Here is a 13,269-nt window from a genome sequence, read left to right as displayed (position 1 = left end):
CACTCAGCCCCTTGAAAAATGTTTCTGGCAATGCCCTAGGGAGGAAAATTTCAGACTCAGAAATCAAGAAGTGTGTAGTTTAGTAGTAGGCAATTATTAATGACAGACCCCAAGGGGACCTTGTCTTAAAATCCCATCTAACTGACAGTGCTGCTGGTTTAAACTCAAATACAGGGATTGGGCCACCTGTACCATACACTAAGTGCACCTTATTTAGATGCAATCTTAAGGGCCCTTCAGCTGCAGGAAACATTCATGTATTCGCATAGTAGTAACTTCGAGTAAAAACGTAGAAGAGCATTTGACCATTTCTTCTTCCCCAATCTCCTGAGCCTTGCATGTGTTTAAGGCATTGACTTCTTCTTTGATGAATGGGACAAATGAAAACCCTCCTTTATCACCCAAACTACGAGGGGGTTTTGAAAAGTAAGGTCTCCTATTTCTTAAAAATGGAACATAAATTTATTCTCAACTTTGCGTGTATCATTGGAAAGGCTGAGAATTTTGCTATTTTGGGGGGGGGGGGGGGGGGGGGGGAGGGTAAGGTAGTAGTCCCTCAAGGGGGGCGACTTTTGGGCGGTATAGATAGTGATTGAAGATATTCCTAGCGGAATTCATTGTTATGGAGGTCGTTTGATGTGACACATGTGGACGTGCTTTTTTTGTGTCCATCAATGAGTTGCTCATAGACCCACCTGGCAGACATCATGTGTTGCAACCAAGGACCTCCAACACAATATTCTGCACGGAGAAGTTGCCACACTCTTCATTTAGACCTTCCTTTATCTCATGAAGGGTTATTCCCCAGTTATTGCGCTCCCCGTCATCAATTCAAGCCGCCATTGATTCTGGCAAACTTGGCCTCCCTGACCGGTGCTCATCATGGACATTTTCCCGTCCATTAGAAAATTCCTGGCACCATTTCTACATGTTTTTGATGTCGTACACTTCTTACCATATACTTCCACTAACTGGAGAAGAATTTGTATCGGGGAAAACATTTTCGCTTTCAAAAATTGAATAACTTAGCATGATCACACCTGGCGGCACGAGCTAAGCGGGAGCTTCGTCCTTAACAACTGCTACACAGAGACTACATGGCCATGTAAAGGAAGTTGGAGACCTTACTTTTCAACACACCCTCATATAATCACTCCCTGGCTTGTTAGGGGTCTCATTCCATTCCCTTGAGGTACCCACCTGTCCTCTCATCATCCTCTCAATATGCTCTTATGACTGGATGCGCAAAAGAGTTTAAACCAATATAGATAAATATCAACCACTTTCCATGATGTTTGCTATCAAGTTGAACATAAAATTACGAACAAAATTCTTTTTGTAATTGTTACATAGATTTTGACCAATGAAATAATTTTGCCAAATTATCTGAAATACTGCTAATCCATTCTTTGGTGGGTGGGGTCCTCAGCGTAGAACCTTGGATAGAGTTTCATAGGAGGGGATCATAATGGTCTTTTAATTCCTCTGCTCCTCCTGACAAAAAAAGGTTGTGGGCTCATTGGTAAGTTTTCCCTTCCAGAGTGGATGGCTTGTACGTAACTATAGTTATATGTATGTATATATTATATATAGTAACATATATGTATACAGATGTATTTAGCAAGGCTGCTTCCCCATTTTCTTTTATAGTTCTTGAATATGAACATGTTTGAAGAATACAGAGACCCATATTTTTCAATTTTAGGATATACAGAGTGGCTGGTATACTACTAGATATTATAAAATATATACAGTAGAATCCTGATTTAAGGTTTTTCAGCGGGGACAAAATTTAAAACACTAAATGCGGAAAAACACTAAATGAGGACCTGCCATTTTTTTCAGGTTTTAGGGCCTGTAATGATTGGAATGGCTTTTTATGGATAAAAAATATTATTTTAAGTAACTAAAAGGTGCTAAATGCAGCAACAAATTCATTGATTAAATGTTCTTTGCCCAATTAAGGTTGGATAATACTTTTCAGGAATCAGCTAAAAAATGGGTAGTAAAAATAAGTAATGAGAGGATGACAATTGTTTCAATGAAATATTTTGAGAAAATTATAATATTCATCAACTTAAAAGCATTCCCACACGGAATATTATTATGGAAATTAGTGATTCCATTTTACGCATATTTCAGTGGACTCGAAGAAATTTTAAATTTTTTTCTGTAAAAGTGACATGTAGTGACTATGGCATTTCTAATATAATAAAAAAAGGTGTAAGTAGGTACTCGAAAAATCGTCATTGCATCAGTAAAGATGAGTGAAATAAAGGGACAGCAGAAGATCGCTAATCCCGAATTATTAACTACCGAATATATAGGAAAAGGAAGGTTTTCTGGAATTTTGCCAATTTAACGTTTTCTGTTGCCTCGGCGAAACGAGCGATTTATGAGCCTCCTGTGCGCACATTTTGGATTTCGAGGTCATCCAAATAAAGGAGAATCTTTTTTCTAGTATGCGTACAAGTCGATGGTGATTCAACTCGATGATAACACCAGATTCGTTGTTATATATCCGCGGCCTCATGCAGGTCGAATGGAGCCCGGAGAAGTTGCTTACGCGGCGCGCTGATCACCTTGACTCCGACTCACCATGTTTCTCGGCAGCTTTTAATAAAATTTGGTTGGACCTTGAATAACGATTAGCTAAACTGTGTTAAGTTAAAAGGTTTAATCTTCAACAGAACTGGATTTCATCTGAAAAATTGTCAGTGCCTCTGCAGTTTTGGCAATTTCGTCCGAGTTATGGTGTCGCAGTCAAGCACCAAGGGATTCCTGCTAGATTTTCGTATTTTTCCGCGCTCATCTATTTTACCGTGATATATGGTGATTTTTTTTCCAGCATGAGCGATTTATTTAGAGTCATGGACATGCCGAGGACAGCCGAGAAACATGGTGAGTCGGAGTCAAGGTGATCAGCGCGCCGCGTAAGCAACTTCTCCGGGCTCCATTTGACCTGCATGAGGCCGCGGATATATGACAACGAATCTGGTGTTATCATCGAGTTGAATCACCATCGACTTGTACGCATACTAGAAAAAAGATTCTCCTTTTTTGGATGACCTCGAAATCCAAAATGTGCGCTCAGGAGGCTCATTGTCAAAACTCCGATTGTCATTCTCTTTAGACATAAAATAGCACCAGATCTTTGAATCGACAGCGATATCAACCAGCCGCATGTTGGTATCTAGGCTCCGGGATATCTAAATTACGATGTAAAATAATGTTGTTCCGTTAGGAAAGAATGTTTTCACTCACGATCATGACAGGGGAAACACTTCCTCGGTTCTTTCGCTGTTCCTCCGTGGAAAATGACCTTGGAATGGATTATAAAAATAATCTTCTAGTGAACTGCGCAAATGATATCGAGCCTCTTATGAAAAGAGAAAGTAGCTGACTGGAAAAATATTGGGCTAACAATGGACTGCCCGTAGAGAGTAGAGTAGAAAGGGGCATAAGCCGTCAATTGAAAACATTACGAGGAAACCATCATTGTAGCGGCCCTCGGATGATAACTCGTGTCATCAGTCGTCACGTATCATCGAAGTTCACGAAGTGAAGGATAAGGTAGTTAGAGGTTATCAAGGGATGACTTAGCTCTATTAGATCGGATCTGATACAAAAAGTGTTTGGTGTGTTTGGATCAGAAGGGGAGCGAAACATTACGAGAGGACAAATCACCCAGCTTGCGAGTTGAAGGTCCCAGCGCTGCATTCGCGGAAGAAAGCAGTTGAAGGAGCGTTCCCCGGTAGATTCTAATGACTCTCGGTAAACTTTCATGAGAGACTTCTTGTCGATGAGCAGAAATTCGAAGATTTTGCATGAGCCGTCATGAAAAAACGTTAAATCGGGCGAAAAAATCTTGTGCGGGAAAAATTTTTACGACCATAAATGCGGAAAAACGCAAAATGCGGAAACACTAAATACGGATAATTTTTACATTGACCTAATAGGGAATGAATCGGGACCGCAAAAACTAAACGCTAAATGCGGAAAAACGTTAAATGCGAAGACGTTAAATCCGGATCCGACTGTACCTGGCTGATTGAGACAGCCAATGCCACGGGCGAATATATTGAATTTTAAAGTATGCATCAAGATTCTTATATGATACTGTATGTATGATATTCATTTCAATAAATTAAAGCATTTAATATAGAATTTATTCATCTATTTCAATACCTACTAATATACCAGTCATGCTATAGCCTATTTTAAAGCCAACCATGATGAAAAAGTTCTTCACAGTACCACATAATAGGGTTTAGCAGGAATTTATTCGATGTCACACACTCCTCTGTCAAATTACCTTAGGTGCTTCAAGGGAGTAATGAAATCCAATTTACACAGTTACATAATACATATATATTTTATTGAAATTAAAAAAACAACAATTATAAAAGCCTAATGAGGCTAATAAGCAAATCTTTGATTGCACTTTACGTTGGAAATGTAAATCTATTGGTACATATATTCTCAAAAAATTTTAATTCCTTTAAAAACAAACAATAGATGTTTCAAATGCCTTCTAAAGAGCTCAGGTACCAGAAAAGCTTTGTGTAAAAATAAATTTGAAGGCACAGCAAAGAGGAAGCACACTAAAAATAGAGCTTCTCAACATTAAAACCACTCAAGGTCCACCAATCAAGGCGACGAGCGCATGCTTGTAATCTCCTGAGGTTTCACCCTGAAAGAGAGAAATAAAATTCAATTAGTCATAAAAGATTACTGAATAATTGTGCATGGAAAACACAGATGGATCTAGGAAATGGGGAAATTTACCCAAAATACAATGGAAAAAGTTTTTGCTGGGGTAATTATGTATTTAGCACGTTGAGTGCCATGCTATTTTATAGCGACTTCCCCGTCAGACAGCGCGCGCAGGTATCGTGGTACAGCAATGGCAAGCGCAATACTGGCAACTTAAATTTACTCATTGGAAATTTTCAAATGCATTAGGGCCAGCAGCATTGAAACCAGTAAAAAACGACACAATCTGCAGACAATACCTGGCCGAGTTTCAGAAGTGCAAAAATATTGCTGCTCATGATATGAAGAAAATACAGCACAGAGTGACAGAAAAATAGAATGAAATTTGAACTAACAGGTTATAACATTTTGTGACACCTGCAAGGAACAACCATTTTTATGTTTACCTTGTTTTAATAAAATCCATTAAAGTTTTCTGAAAAAATGTTCATTTTTTACCTTTATTATCATATTTTATACTGTCAGTCACCGGCGAATGGAACTGAACGGAAAGCTCGGAGTCCATCACCGATGATCTACGTGGCACTCAATGAGTTAACACATTCAAACAAAAACATGCAAATGAGTCCTCAAAGACCCTAAAGTAACTCTTTTATATCATGAGATATCATTGTCTTGTATATGCATATAATCTGGTGAATCTTCAACTTTGCATGTAACTTGATTATTTTGACACTTAAAATTATAATTTCATAAGACAAAGACATTGTTTCTTACCTTAACCATACTTTCCAGGGTCTTATCGTACAGCTTTTCAAATTCTTTCTTGATGTTACCCAAATCAATTTCGCATCGACTGACTACGATTCGAATAAGGGTTGAGTCCTTTGTTCCAGCTCCACACATTGCGTCATACAGGCGCTTGGCAAAGAAAGTTGTAGGACTCTGCACACACTCCACTGTAAATAAGAGAATTTAAAAAAATTAGACTTGCAAACAGCTGACCATGTTAAACTAATATGCTTTAATTCTTTACATCCCAAAAAAAATTTTTTCCTTTGTTGTAACCACATGCAGTACATCTGCTGAGGAGACCAGTAGCACTGGGGTACCTGTCCTCTGACACTATAACCACATTCATAACCATCCTAGCTAGGATTTAAATCGACCATCTGATTTAACCTGTCAACGCCCACGGGTGCCATATGGCACACAGTGCATTGCTGTGCTAATACTCCTGCAATGCATTTAATATATGAATTTTAGCATACATTTCGGTGCTCATACTTAGTAGAAGGTTTCCTCAATTATTCAGTCAGTTTGAATTGTGTTCATTGTGTTGAGCTCATACGTATCTTTTTTTAAAAAGTGAAATATGTGTGAATTAAAAAAACTTTGGGCACTGATGGGTTAAATCCATCTGTTTTCAGGCGAATAAAATCTGCAAGTTAGAAAAGTATTTCTAGGGCGATTGACAATGGAAAAAAAATTCTAAATAACCACCAGATATAAGCTGCTATTAGGTACACTATATCTGGCCAAAAACTTAAAAAAAAAAACTCGTAAGATAGCTGCAGAATCAACTGATAGATATCACAATGCATTCTGTGCACCGGTGCACTTGTGTTGTTTGCGGCCAGCTTCGGGCTGCGTACCAGTACGCTTGTGGATGCAAGTGGGTTAATCGATACACGTATGCAATCACATTTTGCAATATCTGCAAATAAAATACAATGAATTTTATTTTCCGCTTAACGCAAATGAAATCTACCAATGCTTTTCTGAGAAGCATGTGAATTAACCAAAATATCAGTACAGGCAACCCGCACATCACCCAAGCTCCCCCGGAAGCAATTTTCTGGCAATATGCTGGCTTCCAATCCTAAAAATATTGAGGCTATAGCTGTTACATACAATCCACCATATGTATTCCCATTCAACAAGGTGAAAAGAAATTTAACATAATGAGTTATATACATGCCTGCTGAAGGATCTTCGCTGGGATTGAAGGCTATTCAATCTTCCCAACCAAATAATAAGGGTCATAATAAGATCGGAAATGAAAAGTTTTTAAAAAAGGAAACTAACTGCATATTGATGTTAATTGATAGTATGATAAAAGAATATTGATATGTATCATTTCCACCCACATCATGCACTTTTTGGTCAATGCTGTTTGTGGCGGAGCTCTTAATTTCAAGCGCCGTCACCAAGGCCAGCCACCTGGCTGAGGTCATTGCCCTGTGACTCTGAGGTCCCTTCTGCCGCCACCAGGGTACGCGGAACCGAGTACCGAGTGCCAGTAAGGCGCTGTACGGTAAGAGACGCTGACGAAACGGCAACAGAGAAGGACTATCGCGCGAGAGAGACATTGAGCAAGTGTATCGCTTACCATCGCAATAAACGTGGTCGAATTTACTTTTGTTTACTTTATTGAAGTGAGGTTAATTACCGGAGTATGCCATAACCCCTTCACTGTTCATTAACCGTTCATTTTCATTTTTCGTGTTTCCAGTTTCTTCAATAAAAAATGTTTTCTCTTTACCTTATTGTCAATAATACCCACAAAAAGGATTGCTTTACTCACCAATTGCCAGTAAACCATCAAGGAGTTCTCCAGACATCTCATCCCTCAAGGTTTGCTCAATCGTTCTCCCACAAATGTTCTTGTACTCCTCAAAAATGAGTCTCAGCTGTGGAATGCTTTCATGAGTCAAAATCCTGTTGAAAACTTCCTCATCCGTACCGAATTTTGCCTCACCTAAGAGCCAGAAACAATGGTTATTTCACAAACTTAATAAAAGCAACAGGAGTAATCATGCCATTGGCTACATGCTTACATTTCTCAGACCTCTCTCATGTCAACTATTTACATATTTATCCTTTGAACTGTCACTACATTCTGATCTAAATTGATACCACAATTAAAGCTCTCCAAATTAAGGGAGTGAAAGTACACTAATGAAAAATTTGTTTCTTTTTAATCAGGTTTTAAAACATAGTGATACTGCAGATGACGATACAGTTTGCCATCTGAGAAAGCACCATTCGTAGTACCATGAAAACCCATTCCTATAAGCCATGCACCTTAGATTTTGTGAGGCATAGAATGATACTGTCCACAAAAAAATTGTAGCATCTGCAAAAATTTTGATTTTTAGCAAAGTACTAACAATAGCAAGATGAAAATGGAAACTGCCTATCATATAAAAAATGGAAGCAGTGACTTTTTAATTTTACACTCACAACTCCCACCTGACCCAATTTTTAGCACCTTTGATCACTTTCAAAGATCTTGGAAGAAGGTACAACTCCCATAAGAAAATAAGTGTGTTGCAATTGATTACATAGGTACTTGAAAAGATCCTAAAAGTTAAATGTAGCTCTTTAAAAAGATATACATATGTAATGCAACTGCAAGATATGTATTATATAATTTGCCCAGTTGCCTATATTCCAATTCTTAGAAATAGCTGTGATTATATCTTACGAGAAGTACAGATTTAGAAATGAAAAATGGCAATGAAGGTTCAATAATTGTAGGGAGCACATTATAGACCAACTATGATAATGTGATGTACCTTTACCTACCTCATTAAGCATTTTAATATTGTCTCCAACTAAGACAACATTCCTTGGCAGACACTTCTTTCAGATTTCAATTGCTGGGATCATATTTAATCCAGCATTAAGACATTATAATTAAATTAGATACCCCCATTAACTTCAATAATCAACAACATATTTGGAAAATTTCAACTTAAAATTGTTATGAGTTCTGCATAGTTCAAAATTATTTAGCACGTATTAAGCAAATAATTAAGATATGGGCAGAAAAAATTATTATTGCCATGAAAGCCCTCTCAGGCAATTAGCCATTCCATGTGTCTGATAAGAGGTTAAATCATTAAGTTCGTAAAAAAATAAAATGAGACCATGTATGCAAAACTATAGTGGTGCAGAGATAAGAAAAGCCTTTCCATAGGATCATTCATTAGGTGCTCATCATTTTTGCCATTGGGTAGAAAGAAATATGTATGTACTTGGATTAAATGCATAGTTATAAACTACAATTCCGTGAATGGAAGTACATGCCTGCATCAACAAGACCCTGTGCCGTCTCATGGGCTGCAGCTCGATCACATGTCAGCGGCCTTGGTTCCTGCAAGTGTCACACAAACCTTCTCCTAAAATTCTTTTCTGGCAAATACCATGAGCATTTCTACCAACAACTGCCATTCTTTCCTAACTTTTTATAACTTACTGTGTTAGTTTAGAGTTGATCAAGGCATAGCAAACCACTCAGCTGCAGCATCTTAGCAAGGAGATCAAGATATTTTGGGAAAAAATATATTAACAGAGTTCTAATTCTTCCAGTAGAAAGACCAAGGTTACATTTTTTGTGCAAAGTATTTACATATAGCTATCAAGCAAAAATAAGAAACAAATATTGAGACAAGTAAAGATTTTGTGCCATATTAAAAATGACTTACAGAGTGTGTTGTGGACGAGTGGAATTTTGGAACCAAAATTTTAATAAACCGAATTAAATGCCATGACAATTTCAATTTAATTAAGTGCTTTAGTCCTAAAATGATACATTGGCATGGTAAATAATGTGGATAGCTGATCATGGATTAGGCCATCAATTAAGTGGGAGAGGAAGATTCTGACTTGTGAGATATATTTCCGAGATAGAATGACAGAAAAATTCATCAAGATCTAGCTCAAAGAGTGAAACTTACATTATGACATAGGATACTTCACTCAACAGTGCCTGGAAGCTAACACTTAGGAGTATTCCATCGACAAAGATTCGTAGGAGTCAATAAGGCAGTTAGAGAGGACAGAATATGCCGGATTGCCAATGAATTTCACTAGCTTCTCATCACCTTTCAGGACAAAAAAAACTCAAGTTCCAAATTGTCTTCAGCAATTATACAATTAATTCCATGGGAAACCCTACTAGCCTTCCATGATGCAGTAAGCTTGGATAGAAAAGAAAATATTAGCTTTGTTTTTGCATGTCAGCTGAAATGCTTTGCTAGCTTGATCAAGGTGGGTTATTATGGTATTAATGCATAAAGTAGTAAGCAAATTGTAGCAGAACTTTACAATATAATTATGCATAGGAGTAATCCTGCTGTACCAACTTCATATATACACACATGACGAATCTTGTACCATTTACCAACCAAATATGTATTAAGGATTACCACACACACCATTTATTGTAGTTTCTCAGTAAAAGAAAACAGTTGTGCACAAACAGGAAGTCCATCAGTGATAAAAAGAAATGGTAGACTGAAAAGAGGATATTTGAATAGGGTTATGCCTATAGGATCTGCTGACTGTCACAGCAATAAATGATGATATTTAGAAATATAAAAAGATAGCAACTGAAATTTTAGTTGAGAAATGCAATTTGAGACCTGTTTTTTGATGAAGAGCAATTAATGTTAATTCAAGCAGTGCTAATAAATTTCCAGCTATTTTCCAGCCAAAAATAATTTTTTTATCATAAACATATGAAACATAGTCTATCATAAAACCAAATGACCCCATTCACGGTACAGAGGTGACTGATTTTGCTGATGTACATTATACACTGCATTTAATGGAAATGCCCAAAAAAATCAATGTTACCTTCAATGAAAAAATAGACCAACCTGCATATAGAGTACTGCCATGGTGAATTAATTTTTTAAACAATTTGTATTCAATTTGTGTTTTTAAAAGCTGTGTTTCACAGCATTAATTCACAGCAATACTAAATCCAATTCAGATAATCTATATTCTTGGTAAAGATAACATTGACTCTACAGTTGGCAAGGAGTTCTTGCATTTATTTGGCATCAGTGAAATCAATCACCATTACACTAAGGCATGGTAAGGGGGTCATTTGGGCTAGAGTTACACTAATCATTGATGTTTTCACTTGTAAAAATCAGCATTGCTGAATAAATATTGAAAACTACAATATAAAACACTAATTAACATTAATAGCATTTCTTCACAAAATAGACTTCATATTGCCATATTCCTGATCCATAATGATGATGAACAGTATGAATTTTCTCGAATTTATATGACTTTGGAAGTAAAGACTTTCCAGTTTGTGCACAACTTGTCCCACTTTCCGTAGTTCTATAGTTCCTTACCGGCATCGTATAGCTGCTGTGCCTTCTCTGCAGCTGTGCTCGGATCATAGGAATGCTCGTTCCTCACACCCTGTCGGGTTTGGAAAATGCCATTTTGGGGAAATTTCAGGAGGGGGAAATCAGGTGCACGTTTTGTGCATCGTAATTTCAAGTGAGCATGAATAAGGGGTATTGTGTGGACATGGAGAAGGTTAGGTAAGAGAGAAGAAGCAAAGCACCAATAAGCAGAAAATTATAATGAGCGTGCATATTTTAAAGATAGATTCAGCCATATGGTGACCACAACTACAGAGTACGTGTTTCACTTAACCTGTTGACTGCCAATCGGAAATGTACAGCACAGAGAAGGAGCCATGAATTTTGTTAGGGGGGGTCCAAAACCAGGGGGGAACATTTTTGAAAAACAGGGTTCAAAGTATAGAGTTTTAAACTAATTTTAAAACTTTCCATAATCGAAAAAACTTCATTTTTCAAAGAAATATTTTGTAAATCCATGATTTTTAAATATTATATTTTGTTTTACGAAAAAAATTAACTGCGTTTTTTATATTTCGGAGGATATCCAGACCTTCACTCTCACTACGCAACTGGTACAGCATTATTAAGGTTAGGAAGTCATATATGAGAACCCTAGGAGCCAAGGGGTAAAACTGCAATTTTATCGTTTTGGAGGTAAATGCATATAATTGTAGGGGGGGGCACTATTTTGTTGTAAAAAAGGGGTGCATGCAAATCACTGAATCTTTACGTAGGCATATGTATACTTACCAATTCACATGTATCCAATTTTTTACAAAAATATTGTGTACCCAACAACCATTATCTGCACTTATCTCCTTTATTATAAAATTGCACTAGTACCTCTTGGCTTCTGGAGGAGTCCTCATATGTACGTGGTTTTCACTAATGAAATCAATGAAAATATTTTCGAAAAAAATAATTACATCAGGATCATTATATTTTATCATGACATTGGAAGCAAATTGAGACTGCTACTTTCAGCAGACATGAAGATAAACCCACACAGCACATGCACATTCATTTGAGTAGTCCACAAATGTTAAGAGTGATCCTATTCCCTTGAGTTCGGTAATGGGTTCTGAACATTGAGTTAGGATAGGGTAGAGCAATATTTGATCTCTGCAAAGTCAGCCAGCATAATATTACTCAATTACTTGCTATACATGTCTTGGCAATCAAGAGATTATGAACTTACTAATTCATTTGCCAACTAATTTTACCACATCCTCATGGTTAAATAAATTGTAAATATAGAAAATAATTCATGCTTTTCCAGGCTAAAATACATAACCAACATTATATTTTGAATTAAATACATACCTACCCACACCAAATATTATTTAATTGAATACATTCATTAAGATATATGCAGTGCATAAAAAATATCAACCGTAGAACAATAATATTCCTCTTTATGCAAATAGTGGAGACTTTGCTACATGCATATAAGTTAACATGCAATATATAGTGAAGGTGATTAATATTTTCCAGAAGAAAACCACTATTTAGACACAAACAAATTTGCTCGGTACATAATGGCGATGTAACAAGGCACAGACTAAGATAACTTTAGTTTTCATTAATAAGATATGAAGAAATTTCAAATTGTAAATTCTTACAAGTTCATGAACTCCTCATTAACAGAAACAAATCATTATGAAATTAACAGAATGATTAATAACTGATGCATGCAGTAAAAAAACTACAATTTAAAGAACCCCGGAGAAAATAAGATATTTAAGGGAAAAATTAACTTGTATCATTTAAAAAAAGTAAAATAAGTTAAAATTATGCCTTCCGATGGAAAATAAATGATAAAATTGGAGCACGGAACTTCGACAGCTTTGATGACCACCAATTTGAATATTATACAGAACGCTCTCTCAGGTTGATTATATGAAAAAGAGCAGGCTAATTTATCATTACAGACAATATTGTCACATTAACTTTTTTGCCAATTAAACTTTAGCGTAATTTGTAATTCATCCTAACATAAAATACAGCATTCGCAGTCCTGTAGTTCCACCTATGTAGTGTTAACATTTTTTCCACCTAATGTAATTACATGCACTATTCATGCATATTTGTTATTTTGAGGGCTAAGCAGATCATTTTCCATACCTTGTATTTACAGAAATATATCTAATTACATTCATGCCATTTCAAAATTTAGGAATTTGTGAAAAAAGAAGATTACAAAGAGTTAGGGGCTTAAGGATATTAAAAAAATGATTTATATGAACAAAGCCGCAATAGCACTTTCCAAATCCAATCTTATTGGAGCATCACACACTCAGAAACCTGCCAAAATTCAGTTACTATATTGTTCATTTGCAATGATGTTCTCAATACGATCATTGATTAGAAAATT

General features: G+C 36.4%; 1 protein-coding gene across 4 annotated transcripts in view; it reads right to left on the bottom strand.

The window, feature by feature from the left end:
* Positions 1-4,347: 4,347 nt before the first annotated feature.
* LOC124169074 (annexin B10-like) overlaps positions 4,348-13,269 on the bottom strand; it is a 48,748-nt gene continuing 39,826 nt past the window's right edge. For 2 of the 4 annotated variants that reach the window (XM_046547546.1, XM_046547548.1), the window contains exons 6-9: positions 10,878-10,947; positions 7,304-7,477; positions 5,494-5,675; positions 4,348-4,693 (exon numbers count right to left, since the gene is read on the bottom strand). In XM_046547546.1, the coding sequence (XP_046403502.1) occupies positions 4,637-4,693; positions 5,494-5,675; positions 7,304-7,477; positions 10,878-10,947 (483 nt within the window). In that variant the 3' untranslated portion in view covers positions 4,348-4,636. Of the gene's footprint in view, positions 4,694-5,493; positions 5,676-7,303; positions 7,478-8,811; positions 8,879-10,877; positions 10,948-13,269 lie in introns of all 4 variants that reach the window. The other 2 variants (XM_046547547.1, XM_046547549.1) reach the window with 1 other exon arrangement.

Source organism: Ischnura elegans, chromosome 12, assembly GCF_921293095.1.
Source record: "Ischnura elegans chromosome 12, ioIscEleg1.1, whole genome shotgun sequence".
Classification (NCBI taxonomy): Eukaryota; Metazoa; Arthropoda; class Insecta; order Odonata; family Coenagrionidae; genus Ischnura; species Ischnura elegans.
This window is presented reverse-complemented; position numbering and strand designations above follow the sequence as displayed.